Source organism: Phaethon lepturus, unplaced genomic scaffold (genome assembly GCF_000687285.1).
Source record: "Phaethon lepturus isolate BGI_N335 unplaced genomic scaffold, ASM68728v1 scaffold13745, whole genome shotgun sequence".
NCBI classification, from domain to species: Eukaryota; Metazoa; Chordata; class Aves; order Phaethontiformes; family Phaethontidae; genus Phaethon; species Phaethon lepturus.
Genome location: NW_010539941.1, coordinates 25,085 through 39,876, shown reverse-complemented (window position 1 = coordinate 39,876; position 14,792 = coordinate 25,085). Strand labels below are relative to the sequence as shown.

At 34.3% G+C, this 14,792-nt stretch overlaps 1 protein-coding gene across 1 annotated transcript in view; it reads right to left on the bottom strand.

Annotated features, from left to right (window-relative positions):
• The window catches only part of PSMD14 (proteasome (prosome, macropain) 26S subunit, non-ATPase, 14), a 43,197-nt gene that overhangs the window by 7,735 nt on the left and 20,670 nt on the right, over positions 1 to 14,792 (bottom strand). Inside the window, exon 7 of the mRNA XM_010287297.1 lies at positions 2,974 to 3,081. Coding sequence (XP_010285599.1) covers positions 2,974 to 3,081 — 108 coding nt within the window. The remainder of the gene's footprint in view (positions 1 to 2,973; positions 3,082 to 14,792) is intronic.

Below are 14,792 nucleotides of genomic sequence, written 5' to 3'. Positions count from 1 at the left end.
ATAACCCTCTTTCTGTTACAAACAAAAGAATGTTGGCTATCTATTTATTTACAACCACTGCCAACATTCCCAAGTTCATTCTCTAAGGTACAATACAAACAGAGAGTAGCTGAAGCAGTGATTAAACACATCAGGTATTGGTTCGACTATGTGCATCAAATTAATCTTGGATAGTAAAGCTGATTTTCTTTTTAAGATTTAAACGGGGAAAAAAAGCCTCTCATAATTATGCCCTTTGCACATTTTTCCTTAAACTTGTACATCACAATCTGATCGACTGAGATTAGGTTAAGTGACACCTATATGCACGTATCTTCTGTTTTGCTCATGTGTAATGTTTTTTTTTTGACATTGATGACTTAAGGGCGAGTTGAATTAATATTTGGGGGTGTAGGGGGGTTAAAATTCTACAATAAATCCTCATCACAACTAAAATTGTCTATTTTTCAAATAAAATTTTACACATTAAATATATAGTTAGAAATTAGATATGATAATTCATACATAAAATATGGAGAACTAGTGGTAAATATTTCTTATGTTTCAACCATTCCACCTATTTATGTTTCAATATATCCTTTAGAGCTATACAGAATGAATGTGTACTTGCATCTTATGGTACTTAATATTTCATCATTCCAAAATTATCTACATGAAAGCTAAAAAGGTTCTCATATGTACATTTTAAAAGTATTTCTCTTGCAAACACATATACAAAGACAGAGAACTACTTGAATGGTTACGTTTGTGAGAACCTGCAGTGACAGATAGCCACTACTTGTACCATTTATTATAACCAAAACTGTAAAATGCAGGTTTTTATCATCCATAAAGTAATTTATGATTGAAACTATTAGCAATAAGTAACTTCCACTGCCGTTTTCTTATTCCATTCAAAATGATTCCATATGAGGTTTTAGGGTTTGTTTTTAAACTCCGTTGTAGATATTTAGGGAGTTTTCTAAAGCTCCTAACATTTGACAGACATCTTTGCCTTCCCCCACTATCCTCTCTTTCCTCTCCCTTTCCAAAAAAATCACTCTTTTTTAAAGAGTGGACAAATCTAAAAGGTAAACAACTGTTCCACTTCAACCTGAGCACTAGCTGTAGTTTAGCCACTGCAACAGGTTAAATTAAAACCCATAAAACACTTTAAAGCAAAGCTTGTTCTTCACATGTTCCGTTACAAATGGAAACCATTGTTCCAACAAGCCTTACAAATTAGATGCACAAAGAGCAAGTAAAAGAAAGCTGTTGATAAGTGAACACAAGAAATACCACAAAAAAAGGAATTAAGTCAAGCCACATACTATTCTTTTTCCTGAGATTTTAAGGAATGTCTTAAAATCCCTGCTTCTAGCCCAGCTGAAATCAATATTAAGTTTCCTGCTGACCTCAATTGGGTCAGAATTTTATTCACCAAAAAAGCAAAACAACACTGCAAGAGCCCTTGCAGTTTTAAGATCAGAGTATCATTTTAAACTATGATTTTTAGCTTAGTAGTGACATTTGCAACAGCTCACTGCCAACTTGAAAAAAAAAAAATCTTCTCTAACAACAGAAACCCAAAGCTCCCATGGCCAAAATATACCATGTTGTAGTGACAGTGATCTTAGAATAACGAAGTTGAACAATACTACAGGGGTTTGCAAGGGAGATCATTACACATGGTCCAGAAAAGCCCAGTTAGAAAAGCCCTGAAACATGCATGGGCTTGCCTATATCCAATCAAGAGTATTAGCTGCTTATTTCATACTCATTATAGTTCACAGTTTTTACCGATTCAAAAATCAAAAGTAAAAACAAAACCATCTCCTGAAGCAGACACTCTTTAATTATCTGGGGGTTTTGGGTAGCATTTTTATAAATAGTAAAGGGTTTCAATGCATTAGTAATAAACAACAACTGATCTTTTGAAAGATAGGGGTATGGTGATCTTGTAACTCCCAAAGGATGGCTCTCTAAGTAGAAGTTTTGCCCTTATTCCAATTCTACTATGACCAGTGTATGGTCTTTTTCTTGCATGTTCATCTAGCAAATATAACTTTTATTGTTCAAGTAACAGATCAAAAGAGCAGGAATTAGGCTTCATAGTTGCAAATATACATGCCTTTTAAAATGTACAGTATGGGAAGAAAATTTCTGGAGAGAAAAAAAGAGGAAAAAACATCGATGCAGAAGAATCACATAGGTAAAAGCATTAATCACTCCAGGGATACTTGTTTCAGGACAGAAACTGTTTCTCAAGATTAAAGTCTGCTTCATCGAAGATCAACGTTTTTGTCTTACTAGTGAAAGTCAACTTCAGAAATCAAACTTTGAATATTTAAGTTTCACAAACACTTGCAAAGAAATATTAGACAACATACTCAAAAGAAACGTTACAGTTGAAGCCAAACATCTTATTTAGCCATTGAATCTCTCACCCCACTTTTTTCAGCAAATTACTCTATTACATAAAAGTCAGAGATTATGTAAGACACCATACAACGTTAAACCTACATTACATATTAAACAAGAACCTATATAAGCATACAGTAGAACAAAAATATTATTAATGAAGAGGGAACTTTTTCCATAATTTGGTTCAGAATAATTTATCTTTAGAAAAGCTGAGATGTTAATGAGCAGCAGTTTTTAAATTTTAAAATAAGTACTGAAAACAGTACCTATCTTGCATCACATGGTACGACATCAATTGTCACTTTTAAAAGTTTGTATTTCCATAAATCTGTACTTTAACCTTTCCAGTATATACTTACACATGTATTCGCACTTAGGTAGCTAATTTAGGGCTCAATTTTAAACCCTTCACATATATAACCCCATTGATGAATCACATCAATTATAAATACATGCAGAAAAATTCTAGAGAGAACAATAAACAATTTGTAGCTTACTGTTTTTAGGTACCTTTCCCCAAAATTGCTGAATAAATCTTGCAATTTACAGGACTAGCAACAGTGGGTTTACCTGGATAGATGGCTTGTTTAAGTGACCCAGATTTGAAGTTGTTTGTCTTGGTTCATGTCCCAAGACCATCATATTAGCATTGATCAATCTGAAGGCATCAATAACAACCTGTAAAAACAAGATGTCAAGTCAATTCTTCTTAGAAAATGCAACTAATAGTGCCAAGCAACAGTGGACAAGGCACAATCAACTCTCATCTGTTTTTGGCCTTTATCCAGAAAATCATTTAATTATAATATTAATAAAAAAGAGCCTCCTGCTGGCTATGCTATCAGCACACTACACTACCTTGTATTGTAAGGTGACACCAATTATTACCTTTTCCATGGAGCTGTAAGTTTTATATACATGATACCATCATATAACATTGAATTTTTATGTACGCTTACTCTAAGCTTCAAAGGTATGCATATGTTTGTCACCTAAATCTTACCCAATCAAAATGAATGACAGAAAGAGACTAAAACTGAAAGTGAGCACAAGCTAAGGGACCGAGTCTAAAGCCCAGTCCTGTCACATCAATTATACTACCACAATACTTGAAATGACAACAAAATTATAGCCAGCAAGGAACTTGCCCCATGTATTCCCTTCTAGTCAGATGCTTTTTGCTTCTTGTGACTACGAAAGGGTCTATAAACTGTCTGATGGATTAAAAAGTCCTTGTCAGTGTCATGCTCAGGGGTAAAAAATAAGAGTAAAAGAAAACCAAGGTCATTTATGATTTAAAGGTACGTGGTAGGTAGTATTCAGTGCCATTTCATAGCAAATAAAGTAAAACCATCACTGATTTTTATTCTGCCCTGTGCTGAATTTGTCTATGAAAAAATCTTTGCAAATAGGATTTCGTGGCCCCACACAATAAAACCCGCATCCCTATCCAACACCTACGTGAGGTGAAACGGAACTGAGAACATACCAACACCACACTCAAACCCACTCTTCCTGGGTACCACCATTACAGATCCGTAATTGCAAGACAACATTTCTCATTTAGGCCCCAATCTTTTAATGGACCAGTACACGTACAGCCTTGTACGTCCACAGAAATGGTACCAGGCATACTTTGCAGGCATCTTGTTATTCTAGATTATTAAACTAATGTTTAAATCTCCTTTTAACAGCTTTTCTACAGTCATTTTTTTTTCTCTTCCTCTACATACTATGAGTTGGACAACAACAGATGCATTCACATGTCTGGTTTAGCATTTTGAGGAATTAGATCCAAACCAAACCTTTTATGTTGAACAAGCAAGAAATCAACGACTGTCACTGAAAGTCCACAGAGAAAGCAACCCGAGTCTCCCACCTTGTTCTAGCATCTTCCTCTCCATTTACACAAATAGTAACAACTAAATACAGATGCAATTTATTAGGAGTAAAATATAAAGATTGAGGTAATTCATGTGGAAATAAAATTAATTGGCAAGTATTTACAACAAAAAATTATAGAAGTGTAAACAGAAAAAGCCTAATAACCTGTCACCTGTTGTATTTACTTTTGAGACCAAACTCTTGCAGTCATGTTGAGTGACTCAGTGCCACTAAGGGCTATTGCCTGGACTCTCACCTGACTGGCCAGATCCATCTGTATATGTCGTGTCTTAAAACCACACGCAGAAAGTGTAAAAAAAAAAATACCTTCTTTATTAAAATGTTATGACACAATTAAAGTGAGTTAACAGTGACAATTTTTTCTGAACAGTAATAAAAACAAAACACAATTCAGATTTAATATGCAGAAGCATGCCATCTGACACTAATGCTACAAAAAAGGAATTACATTTCAAATAACTTCTTAAAAAGATCTGAAACAGTGTCTATATATCTATACATTCTTTGTGGTAACATACAAAGTAATTGTATTTTTTCCTTTTTCATCCTTACCAGATCTTTTTCTATCTCAAAACACTTGTGACAAGCTTTTGTACGTGTCTCTCTGTGTTCCATTTTAACCAGATGCTCTCATTTATGAACACCTGGAAATGCCCAACCATAACAAACAGGCAGTATAAATTAAAAAGTCAAGCAAAGCAAAAAAATTCCACACCACAGGTTCTCCAGAGACTAGCTAGATAAGGGGGTAAAAAAACCAAGCAAGTAAAAATTTACCCCGAGGAGCAAGAAACATGAACTTGGCAGTATACTATAATCACAAGGAGCTGTTTTATAACTTACTAACAGCCATGCTTCTAGATTTGAGCTTATCTGAGAACTTCACCAGAAAATGTTGAGCTTATCCAAGAGCAAATGGTACTGTCCAGCATGGATTTGTTTTGGGACTTGGGTCATGTAAAGTAAAATAACCAACCAAAATAAAAAACTAATTAAACTTGGTTTTGATAATTAACATTTCAGTTTGTGTTCTCAAGGTTATGTTTGAAAAATTTTACATTAAAATATGAGAAGTAGCTGCTAAAATATTTCTAAGCGATACTGAATACTACTCTAGCATCTTAATTCTGACCAGAAGTAATTTTTGTTGTGTTTCATGTACTACCTCCATGGGAAAAGGACTGTCTGTTCTGTCTGTCCTCCTGAAGGAATAAAATGCGAATATTGCATAAGTACAACAAATATCATTCTAACAGAAAGTAGTATGTAATATTAAAATAAAAAATATGAGCTTTAAACATGGATAATATTGCAATTTCTACAATGTCAGGGTACAAAAAGTATACATGTGAGTATTTCTCGTCTCAGTTGCACTGTGACAACCAATGGTAACTAAATACTTTAACTACACTAAGATTAAAGGAATTTGCTGCTATCACTATAGCAACCATCTTAAAGAAACTAACATGCTCAACAACCTAGAGGCTAAATTTAGACCTAATACGCAATAAAAACATAAATACAACAATAAATCCTACATATTAATTTCCATGAAATGTAATTGCTTTTTTTTCCCACAGCAAGCAAAAATCAGTCCCTACGTTAGAGGATTATATGAAAATAGACTCATTAATGTCCAGTGTGCTAATGAGCAATGGGTGAAGTAGGTGTTAATTATGCCACAGTAAGATTCAAGAAAAAAGCCCTAGTGAGCACTTGGAGGTGTGCACAAGCTGAAGTCTCCTCTCTACATTTGTGTATTTTGAAGTACAGCATGACGCAACCAGATGACAGCAACATGGTCACCCCGTGTTCTACGATGGAAACTTTAGACACAGTATTTTAAACAAAGAACCTCTAAGGATTAATTAAAAGCAGCACAAAAAAAAAATCACTCTGTTACTTAGATTTTTGTTGCAAGAAGTCAGTATTTCTCATGCAAAAATGTTAAGCTTTCGTTGTACTTACATTACCTAATGCAGCGTGCACTGTTTTAGTAAAAACCACAGTTTCCAAGCTTCACGCTAAATTTCCTTTTTGTAAAGACATAAAAGTTAAACAAAAGTCTATGCCACTGGGGTGTTTTCCAGAAATACGAAGGCAGATTTTTTTTTAAATGCACTTCCATAGTACAACTCTTTCACCACTCTGACCATTTAATTTTTCCTAGTACAAGTGTCTTCAGACTTTTCAGAGGTCATTTCAACAGCAGACAGCTTATAACAAAACCATTAGCAGTTTGGCTAGCTTAAGGAAACCTCTTACTTTCCTTTTTTTGTTTATTATCACTGCATGAATCTGCAGCATATGAGAGTTTATAATTTCTCAGGCTTGTTAAATTCATGTTAAAGGTCTGTTTTCTTGTTGAATAAATTTTGTTCATATAATGCTGCCTATTTCATATACTGAGTCTTTAATAGCACCTTTGGTCTATGCGCAACTCACAGATCAAAACAGAGGACTAAAATAGGGGTTGATGATGCTATTTACATGTGTGACTCCTGCTGTCTTCTTGTTAGTAGCTTTAATATAATAGAAGACCTTGTCTGTTTTGTAATTAACACATCTTTACTGGAGAGATATTTGGAAGTGATTGCTGTGAATATACTGGTTAGTAAAATAAACACAATCACACACCACTTTCTGTTATCAGACAAATTTGTGAATTGTACACATTATACTCCAGATCAACAAACTGTGATATAACAGCCAAGTAGAAGACACATTTATATAACCCTTTATTTTTCTGAAAATATGTATTCAATCTGACCTTGCAAATATAATTAGCTTGTGGGATGTGTGGATTTCAGTACCATGGATGCTTTACTAATTGCAGCTCTTGGAAATAGATACTAAATATTTGGAAGCTGCCAATACAAAATAAAAACTGCATCTTTTTGTACATCTGTCTTAGCCTCAAAAAGCATAATAATCTAGAAAACAATAAATATATGGCATTTTTTAAGCATTTCCCCTGGGTCAACAACCCACAGTAGAGCCCGCATAATGTATCTTCAGAAACAATTTACAATTATCTTCAGTGTACTTAATAAATTTGAGGATAGCTATAATTAATATGATTCATAGTTATTCACAAGCTAAGACAAGCGCTGGACTCAATCGCTAACTAGATAAAAATCTGGCCTTCTGCACATAATTATTAAAAATAATGGCTTAATTAAAATTTAGGATGCTTAATAGCAAAACTTATTTTAGCTTCTGAGAGTGTGAATGCCATCCGTATATATTACCAATTCTAAAACAGTCTTCATAACCTTGTGGGGTATTTTTTACAAAAAAAAAAAGGGCTAATTTCAAGAGTACTTTACACTCATTCTTGTTTCTGTTAAATCCCTCCAATACAAAATTTACAAACAATATTGAAAGAAACAGGCCGGTTTTGCAAGACCTACTATATTTTAGTTGTAAACATCAGTTAGAAATAAGTTAGCCTTTTTTGTTTAAATCAAAAAAATGTCTAACATCAATATTTTTTCCAGTGAAGAATCTATGACATACAGTGACTATCTTTAAAAAATTTATTGTGTCCTTGGAATTCAAATAGCAATGCATGGTTTGTGCCATATGTTTACGAACAAACATACCAGTGCTTAAAGACAACTCTGGGAAGGATGTAATGTGGTTATGCCAGGTGCAGAAAAAGAAGTAATGTCCCATCTAAAATCTCTTTTATCACCTGCAACTGACCTGTTAACAACTGCTTAGTTTCCTTCTAGATTCTTTAAAAATGAAATGGAACATGTGACCCAAGAAGTGCAGCTCGGGTTTATGACCATTTCGTTATTTATGCTGCCATGCACTGTTAGACAACTACAAGTAAAGAACATCTTCTGTCCCCTGTAAGCCCACAACATAAAAAATTCAAAGAAATCTTACTTTTTATGCCATTTCCAATGAAAAGCACTAAGAACTGAAACTGACTCATGCCAAATACATATCACTGAATTGCTGTGATTGTGAGTTTGAAGTTTGCAACATGGAAATTATTTATAAAATGTCAATTTTAGCTCTGGAAAATATATTCCTAGGAGTACATGCATTTTCCTTCTCTACCCTTAGAGAATTGCTTACTTGTGGTCAAATCCGCAGTACAACTTGAATATCCATACTGGGAGGGGAGAGAACTACAGTATAATACATTTATCTTGACAAGTGAGGGCATGCATCCATTACTCCCAAGTAGCAAAGCCACAAGTTTTAAAGCTATATGCCTTAATGAAGATAAATGGACTATTCTACATCCACCATGGCAAAAGGAAATTAAACATTTAATACTTTCCAACAAAAAGTCTTCTTGGAACTTTTTTTGTTTTAAGGGAAGGCATGAACTGAAGTAACCTATGTAAGTGGTTTAGCATGTAAACATACATTGCTTAGTTAAATCACAGCATTGCATAACAAATTTTAGCATTGATATTAACAGTTTTGGCATCCCATTAAAAAAATAAGGAAGGAAAACAGGCAGAATGTTATTCTGAGTATGTGCAACTACTATAAAAAATGCTGGTTTTCAAAAAACACAAACCAGTGGTATACTGACAGTAATAAAACAACTCAATACTTTGTAGTTTACGCCTAGGTTTAGAAAAACACATCCTGGGCTGGATAACACCAAGTGGCCTACACTGTAGTACAGATGCAATTCATCTCTTACTAATGTGATTCTTTAGGAAAGAACAGTCTTCATCGAATCAACAGTAATTAAATCCAGCACAAACATATCTACTGCCTTATTCTCCAAATCAGGCTCTATCCAAACTCAGTTCTTGCCTAGATCAAATTAGGATGTTTCCATCTCCAATATACAGGTTACTGCACCAAATGCTCCTTTCAGTCAATGTTAAAAAATACCACAGTACTGTAAGAATATCTAAATGTATTAGGTATTGGACAAAACATACAGAAGTGTACCCTTGACATTTCAACCAAAATTACACATTGTAAAGTTATTTTCTCTATTTTAGAATTTTTCCCTTTACAATAGAAAGGTGTTAGCAAGTCCAGTTCTAATAATGAAAGTCGTTCCAGGCATAAAAGATTCTGACATGAAATTGTAGGTGTCAATACAATATTTAAAATATATTTTCTGGTAAAATATTATCTGCATAATAATTCACAATAAGCAAACATGTCTCCAAAGCAGTAGCGACAATATAGTTAATTTACTGTTTTGTTTATTTGTTTTTAATTAATACTTTCAAGCTGTTCCCTAATGACTGTTGAATTCACTTGTGTCTGGGGAATATTTATTAAAGTAAAGGTTATTAAGACAAATGCATGAAGTGGGGACAGGGAGCTTGGTATATAAAGAAAATCTTGTTAGGTGGCTCCAGTCTACTTAAAAGTTGTCACAAACTTAATTCTTAATGGGCTATTTAAAATTTCAGGCATTATACTCATCTCTCCACACATGTCATTTTAAGAATTGCATTTTTCTGCCGCCTTAGAAAACAGTCACCATCTCCCCCAATCCTGTGGTTAATTCAAACAAACAAGGGAAAAGGACAGGTTCAAAGGAAAAATAACGGCACTCTGATAAAAGACTGGAGGTCTGAAAACATGCAGTCTTTCAGAAAACTAGTGTTAGACTTAGGTTCAGCTGAAGAAAACTCCTGAGGATAGATGGTATTTCCAACATTCAGAAAGTAATTATTAAATCTCTATCTGCTTTTGGTTTCACCCTTTTCATTCATTCATATTTGTCTTGATAAATTGGGAGGATTTGCAGCACAAACTGTCTCAGAAAAGGAGTTCAGCTGCCTTTCCCCACATATGCCACCAAGCTGATAGCGTACTGTATAGAAAATTTAATCTGCTATTTTTACACTCCATCTTAGAAGAGATTAAAACTATTTGCAAATTACTATTCTTATGGTCAGTGCTCAAAATGACCACCTATTACTCTGAAGAGTTAAAAAATGAAATCCGGTATTAATAAAACCATATGTCTCATACGCAAGTAGTTACACACAGGTTGTCACCTAGATTTAGAAATACCAATGGGCCAAAAAAGAGGAAGAGGAGTGTTTTATGCAAAAGGTCACCCTAACAGTCATCCAGCAAATGAAGAACAAAACTCTATTCAGCCATATGATCTATTGGTTTCACAGTGTCATTTTATCTTATGCCCACGTAAGTTTTTGTCCATTTTGAAAAACAGACAAAATCTCATTAGCACAATAAGAATTTAAAACATGCTGTAATACTACAAAATTTCGAAGTACAGTGTTTGAGCCATCACAATTTTACAATAGGCACAGAATGCTTTGTCATTCTAAATAGAAATCTGAATATTTAAAGATATTATTTTTCTTTGTTAACAGCTCAAAAGGACTTTGAGACCTTCACCTTGCTCAAGATGACCTTGGCTTTGGACAGACACAACTTTGCTATGAACCTCCAGCAGCAACTCAGCTAAGCTCTCTTCTCCTCAGCTCTTCATTTGTACAAGGAGGATAAACCAGCATCTCTCCTTCTCTCTCTAGATAATGACTATGTTAGGACAAATAATACTTTTTTTTTTTTAAACATACAGTATAACTGTCTCTCTTTGGGATTTCTAAGAGCATGATAGGAATAATTTTTTTTTTCCACACTTTATCATTTGTTCTTTTACTCATTTTTAAAGTTCATCACATTTGTTCCTCCTTTTAGAATAAAATTCTGAAGATCTCATAAATTGAACAAAAGAAAGCAATTTACGACTTCCACTGAAAAGAAGCTGCTTGAACAAAATGGTTTTAGACTACAGCCCACACTCTGGCTACCCTTTGAAGTATCAAACCTTCCAATGGCACAAGAGGTTACTCACACCACAGAACAAGGTTCTTCACTGATGTGTGTGGCAGGAAACAGTAGTAATAAACTGAAATGGGGAGCTGCTGACTGTACACAAGGGGAAAAATAAACAACCGCAAGAATAATAAAGTATTGGAATAGTTATTCCCATGAGGCTGTTGCATCTCAAGACTTGAGTGGACAAAACTCTAAGCGAGCTGGTCTGAACTCTGCGTTGACACTGTGCTCTGCACAAAGTCAGACTAGATGATCTCCTGAGATCATTTACCATGGGAACTTTTTTGATTTACCTGGTTACCCAAACACACAGTTTTTTGTCATTGTTTATCCTTTGAATGAGATTCAGATAAGGATAAAATAGCAGAGCAAAAACCCCTTTTATGAAAGTGGCAGGATATGGTTTAAGCACAAGATTAAGATGCATAGCATATTTGGTTTTATCTGTCAGGAGGTGATTAACATGCAAAGTAGAATTTATTAAAAGCTATCGCAAAGACAAGTCTTTTCCTCAGGAAACAAAGAAAAGATTTTTGCCATAAACCAACAGATATTCCTACAAATACTTCTGACAGTGCCTTGCTAGGAAAAATTATGGTACAACAGACATGAAGTTTTGCTGTATGAATAAGAGGTTTTGCTACATTTCCTACTATGCACCACAAGCACCAAACTTCAGATGTACAAAATAGACTTCTGAAAATTTTTGAGATTTTACCAATCCTTATGCCAACAATTATTAATCACAGGAAACCAATGAACTGTCTCAGAAAAACTAACCATTTTACATGGTGACTTTTTTTAATAATAAAGATTCAAAGTTTAAAACAGTTCAAAAAAGAAATACCACGTTTTTCTTAATTTAACAAATATGAGCACACTCAGTAAGCTAGTGCTTGTGGAGTTAAAGATACTATGTTACAGTGGGTTTAGTGGTTATATTTTCCTTCAGAGGTAAGGAACAGCTGCTAAGTTAAGGTCCAAAAAATATTTAACATTTGGCAAAAGTACATAGTTCTCTGTACAGGCATTTCAAAATGTATGTTGGAAATAAATATGAAGTGTCAATATTTAGCTTTATTCCAGATCTTTAATGAAATTACTGCTTCTGTGGAATATTCTAAATATGTATTACAACTTCCATTGCACAGACTGGAAAACTGGAGGGGGTAAAAGAAAGGTTTATTAGTACGTACAAGATGAAGCAACAGCTAGCCAGGATGCCCCACTGGCCATATTTCAGCATGTTTACTTTGACTTCATTCATAGAAATCAATTAAAAAAAAGCCAAAACATAAAGCTTTTTCTCTCTGCATTCTGATAAGCTGACCTTCTAAAATTCACTGATCTGTTGCAAGTTTATTTTACAGACAGCTAGAACATTATTAGCTTAAAAACTGCAATATATGGTACAGCCATGAAAAAGTATACATACATATTCTTGCACACACAGTAAAGTAGTAAGATCAGTATTTAGAATTACTTGTGCGTCATGTGTCCTACTATATTCATGTAGTAACATCCTAGTCCTAAAATGGTCATTAAAGCAGTTGGCATTTAATCCACAGATCTAATGAAGGTTCTATTTTTATATAAGGATTTTATACGACTTATTTTTGCTCATTGGCCTTAAGACGACATAAAATTACTTTGGTGTTTTGTTTTTGTTTTTTTTTTTAAACCAATGAGGATTATATGTATTCTTACCTTCAAATTGCAATCATACACCCCTGTCCTACTATGTGTTTGGAACACACGTATCCAGATGAGGACAGCTAACAAAGAAGTTAACAAGTTTTCGCTTTCTACCAGTGACAGGGCAAACTGCTTTTTAGTGCTTTAGCTAGCCAAGGTGAACCTGAAGCTCCTCATCAGAATTCATTTCAACTGCCTGACACATGAAAATAACCTCTGCCCTGGTTATTCTTCACTAGCACAACCATAACTGCTTCACTGACTATAAGCCACAGCAATTTATATGGGCATGGACCTGCCCTGAGGCAGGTTTAAAATTAGCTAATGTGTTATTTTGGACTTTGTTTTTTAAATACATCTAATCTCAGTCAAAACACACCATATTAAAATCTTCCATGCCACATGTTCACTGTAATTTTTTGCCAGACAGTTATGTTAGTAAAAGGTATAATGAGTAATTATCTTGGGATTCACATAGCTACATACACGAGCAAAAGCCCACCAGCGTAGTGGCTACTACACCAGCAGAATTACCTCTGCAAGAAGTTCTTTTGCTGATGCTGAGAAAAAGCAGATACTTCCCTGAAAGTGGAACACATGAAGAGGCACTGGATGCCATACTAAGGCAGCCATGCACATGAAGCAGTCAAACCTGACCTAAGAAAGCTCCCTCTAATACATCTTATTCTCTCAGTTCATCTAAAATCAAAATACATAAGTGATCTTGCCAACCAGGATCATAAAAGTCATACACATTCCATAGCCAAATCTCATCCCCAAAAATCAAGAAATCAATTAGAAGTGGTATTCATAATTTGGAGGATTCTTTCTTGTTCTAAGCTTTTAAGGATGCACTTGCCAGAAACATGACAGATGTAAACTTTTTTCTAATGTGAAACCTGAGAATGTAATTTAATCTGACTGTAGCAGCTAGACATGTATGAAAAACAAACATTACAAGACTTCCAGATCTCAAGTAACACCGTTAGAAGAGCTGTAATTGAGAAATGTTTAGATGGACAAAAATTTATTCACATTCAAAATAAGTATGCCAAAGATTATTTTCTTGAAGAGAACAAAGACCCTCAAACATGACATCTGTGTCAAACAACAGTGGCAAAAAATAATTAAAAAAAGCACTTAGTGAGCAAGTGTGGTATAACAGTAGCGTGGCTTACTGGGAGGCTTTTCTCCTTAACAAATTTAATATCTAGTGCATTCTAAATTAATTGCTAGCATAGCCCCAAAAAATACATTTTGACAAAATAAAAAGAATCCTATTTCAACATTTCTATTGGAGTGGGAAAATAAAAAAGCAAAAGTAAAGAGTTCTAGAAAAAATAAGTCAGGAGTAATTAAATGTTCTACTGCATCTTTTTTTTTCCTTTCACAAAAGCTAACTAAATTTTCTTCTACTCTTCATGCAATTTAAAAAGGAGCAAAATTGATTCAGATGTCTAATAGCTTCCAAACAACCAGAAGCTATTGATTTTTCAATTGTCTGTTACATAAACAAATTTCTGTAAAAATCAGAATTAAACAAATACCAACTGAAGATGCAACTGTAGCTGCAGAATATTCTGCTATGAAATTAAGGAAACCCTTAGTGGAATTGTTTGGTACCTTTAATATGATCTGTCTCACAGGAAATATGATGCTACAGCTTTACAGAAGACGAATATTTACTTTTTAAATATTTATAAATTTACATTAATATCATCCATATATACCGTGACGCATTTCAATAATTATTCTACCATACAATGGGAGTGCATGCTCAAACAAAACACCTCAGCAGTATTTTAAAGCAGTAAACCACCTAGCCAATTTCTGTACGTTCTGTGGTTTTTCTAATCCACTCTCCCTGTGGTTGAGCAAAATCGAATTGCCTCTCACATTTGCAGACAGCTCTGTGAAGGTGATAATAGAGCTGCTCCCTGCTGTCATGAGGCAGGAAATAGGAAAATGGCATA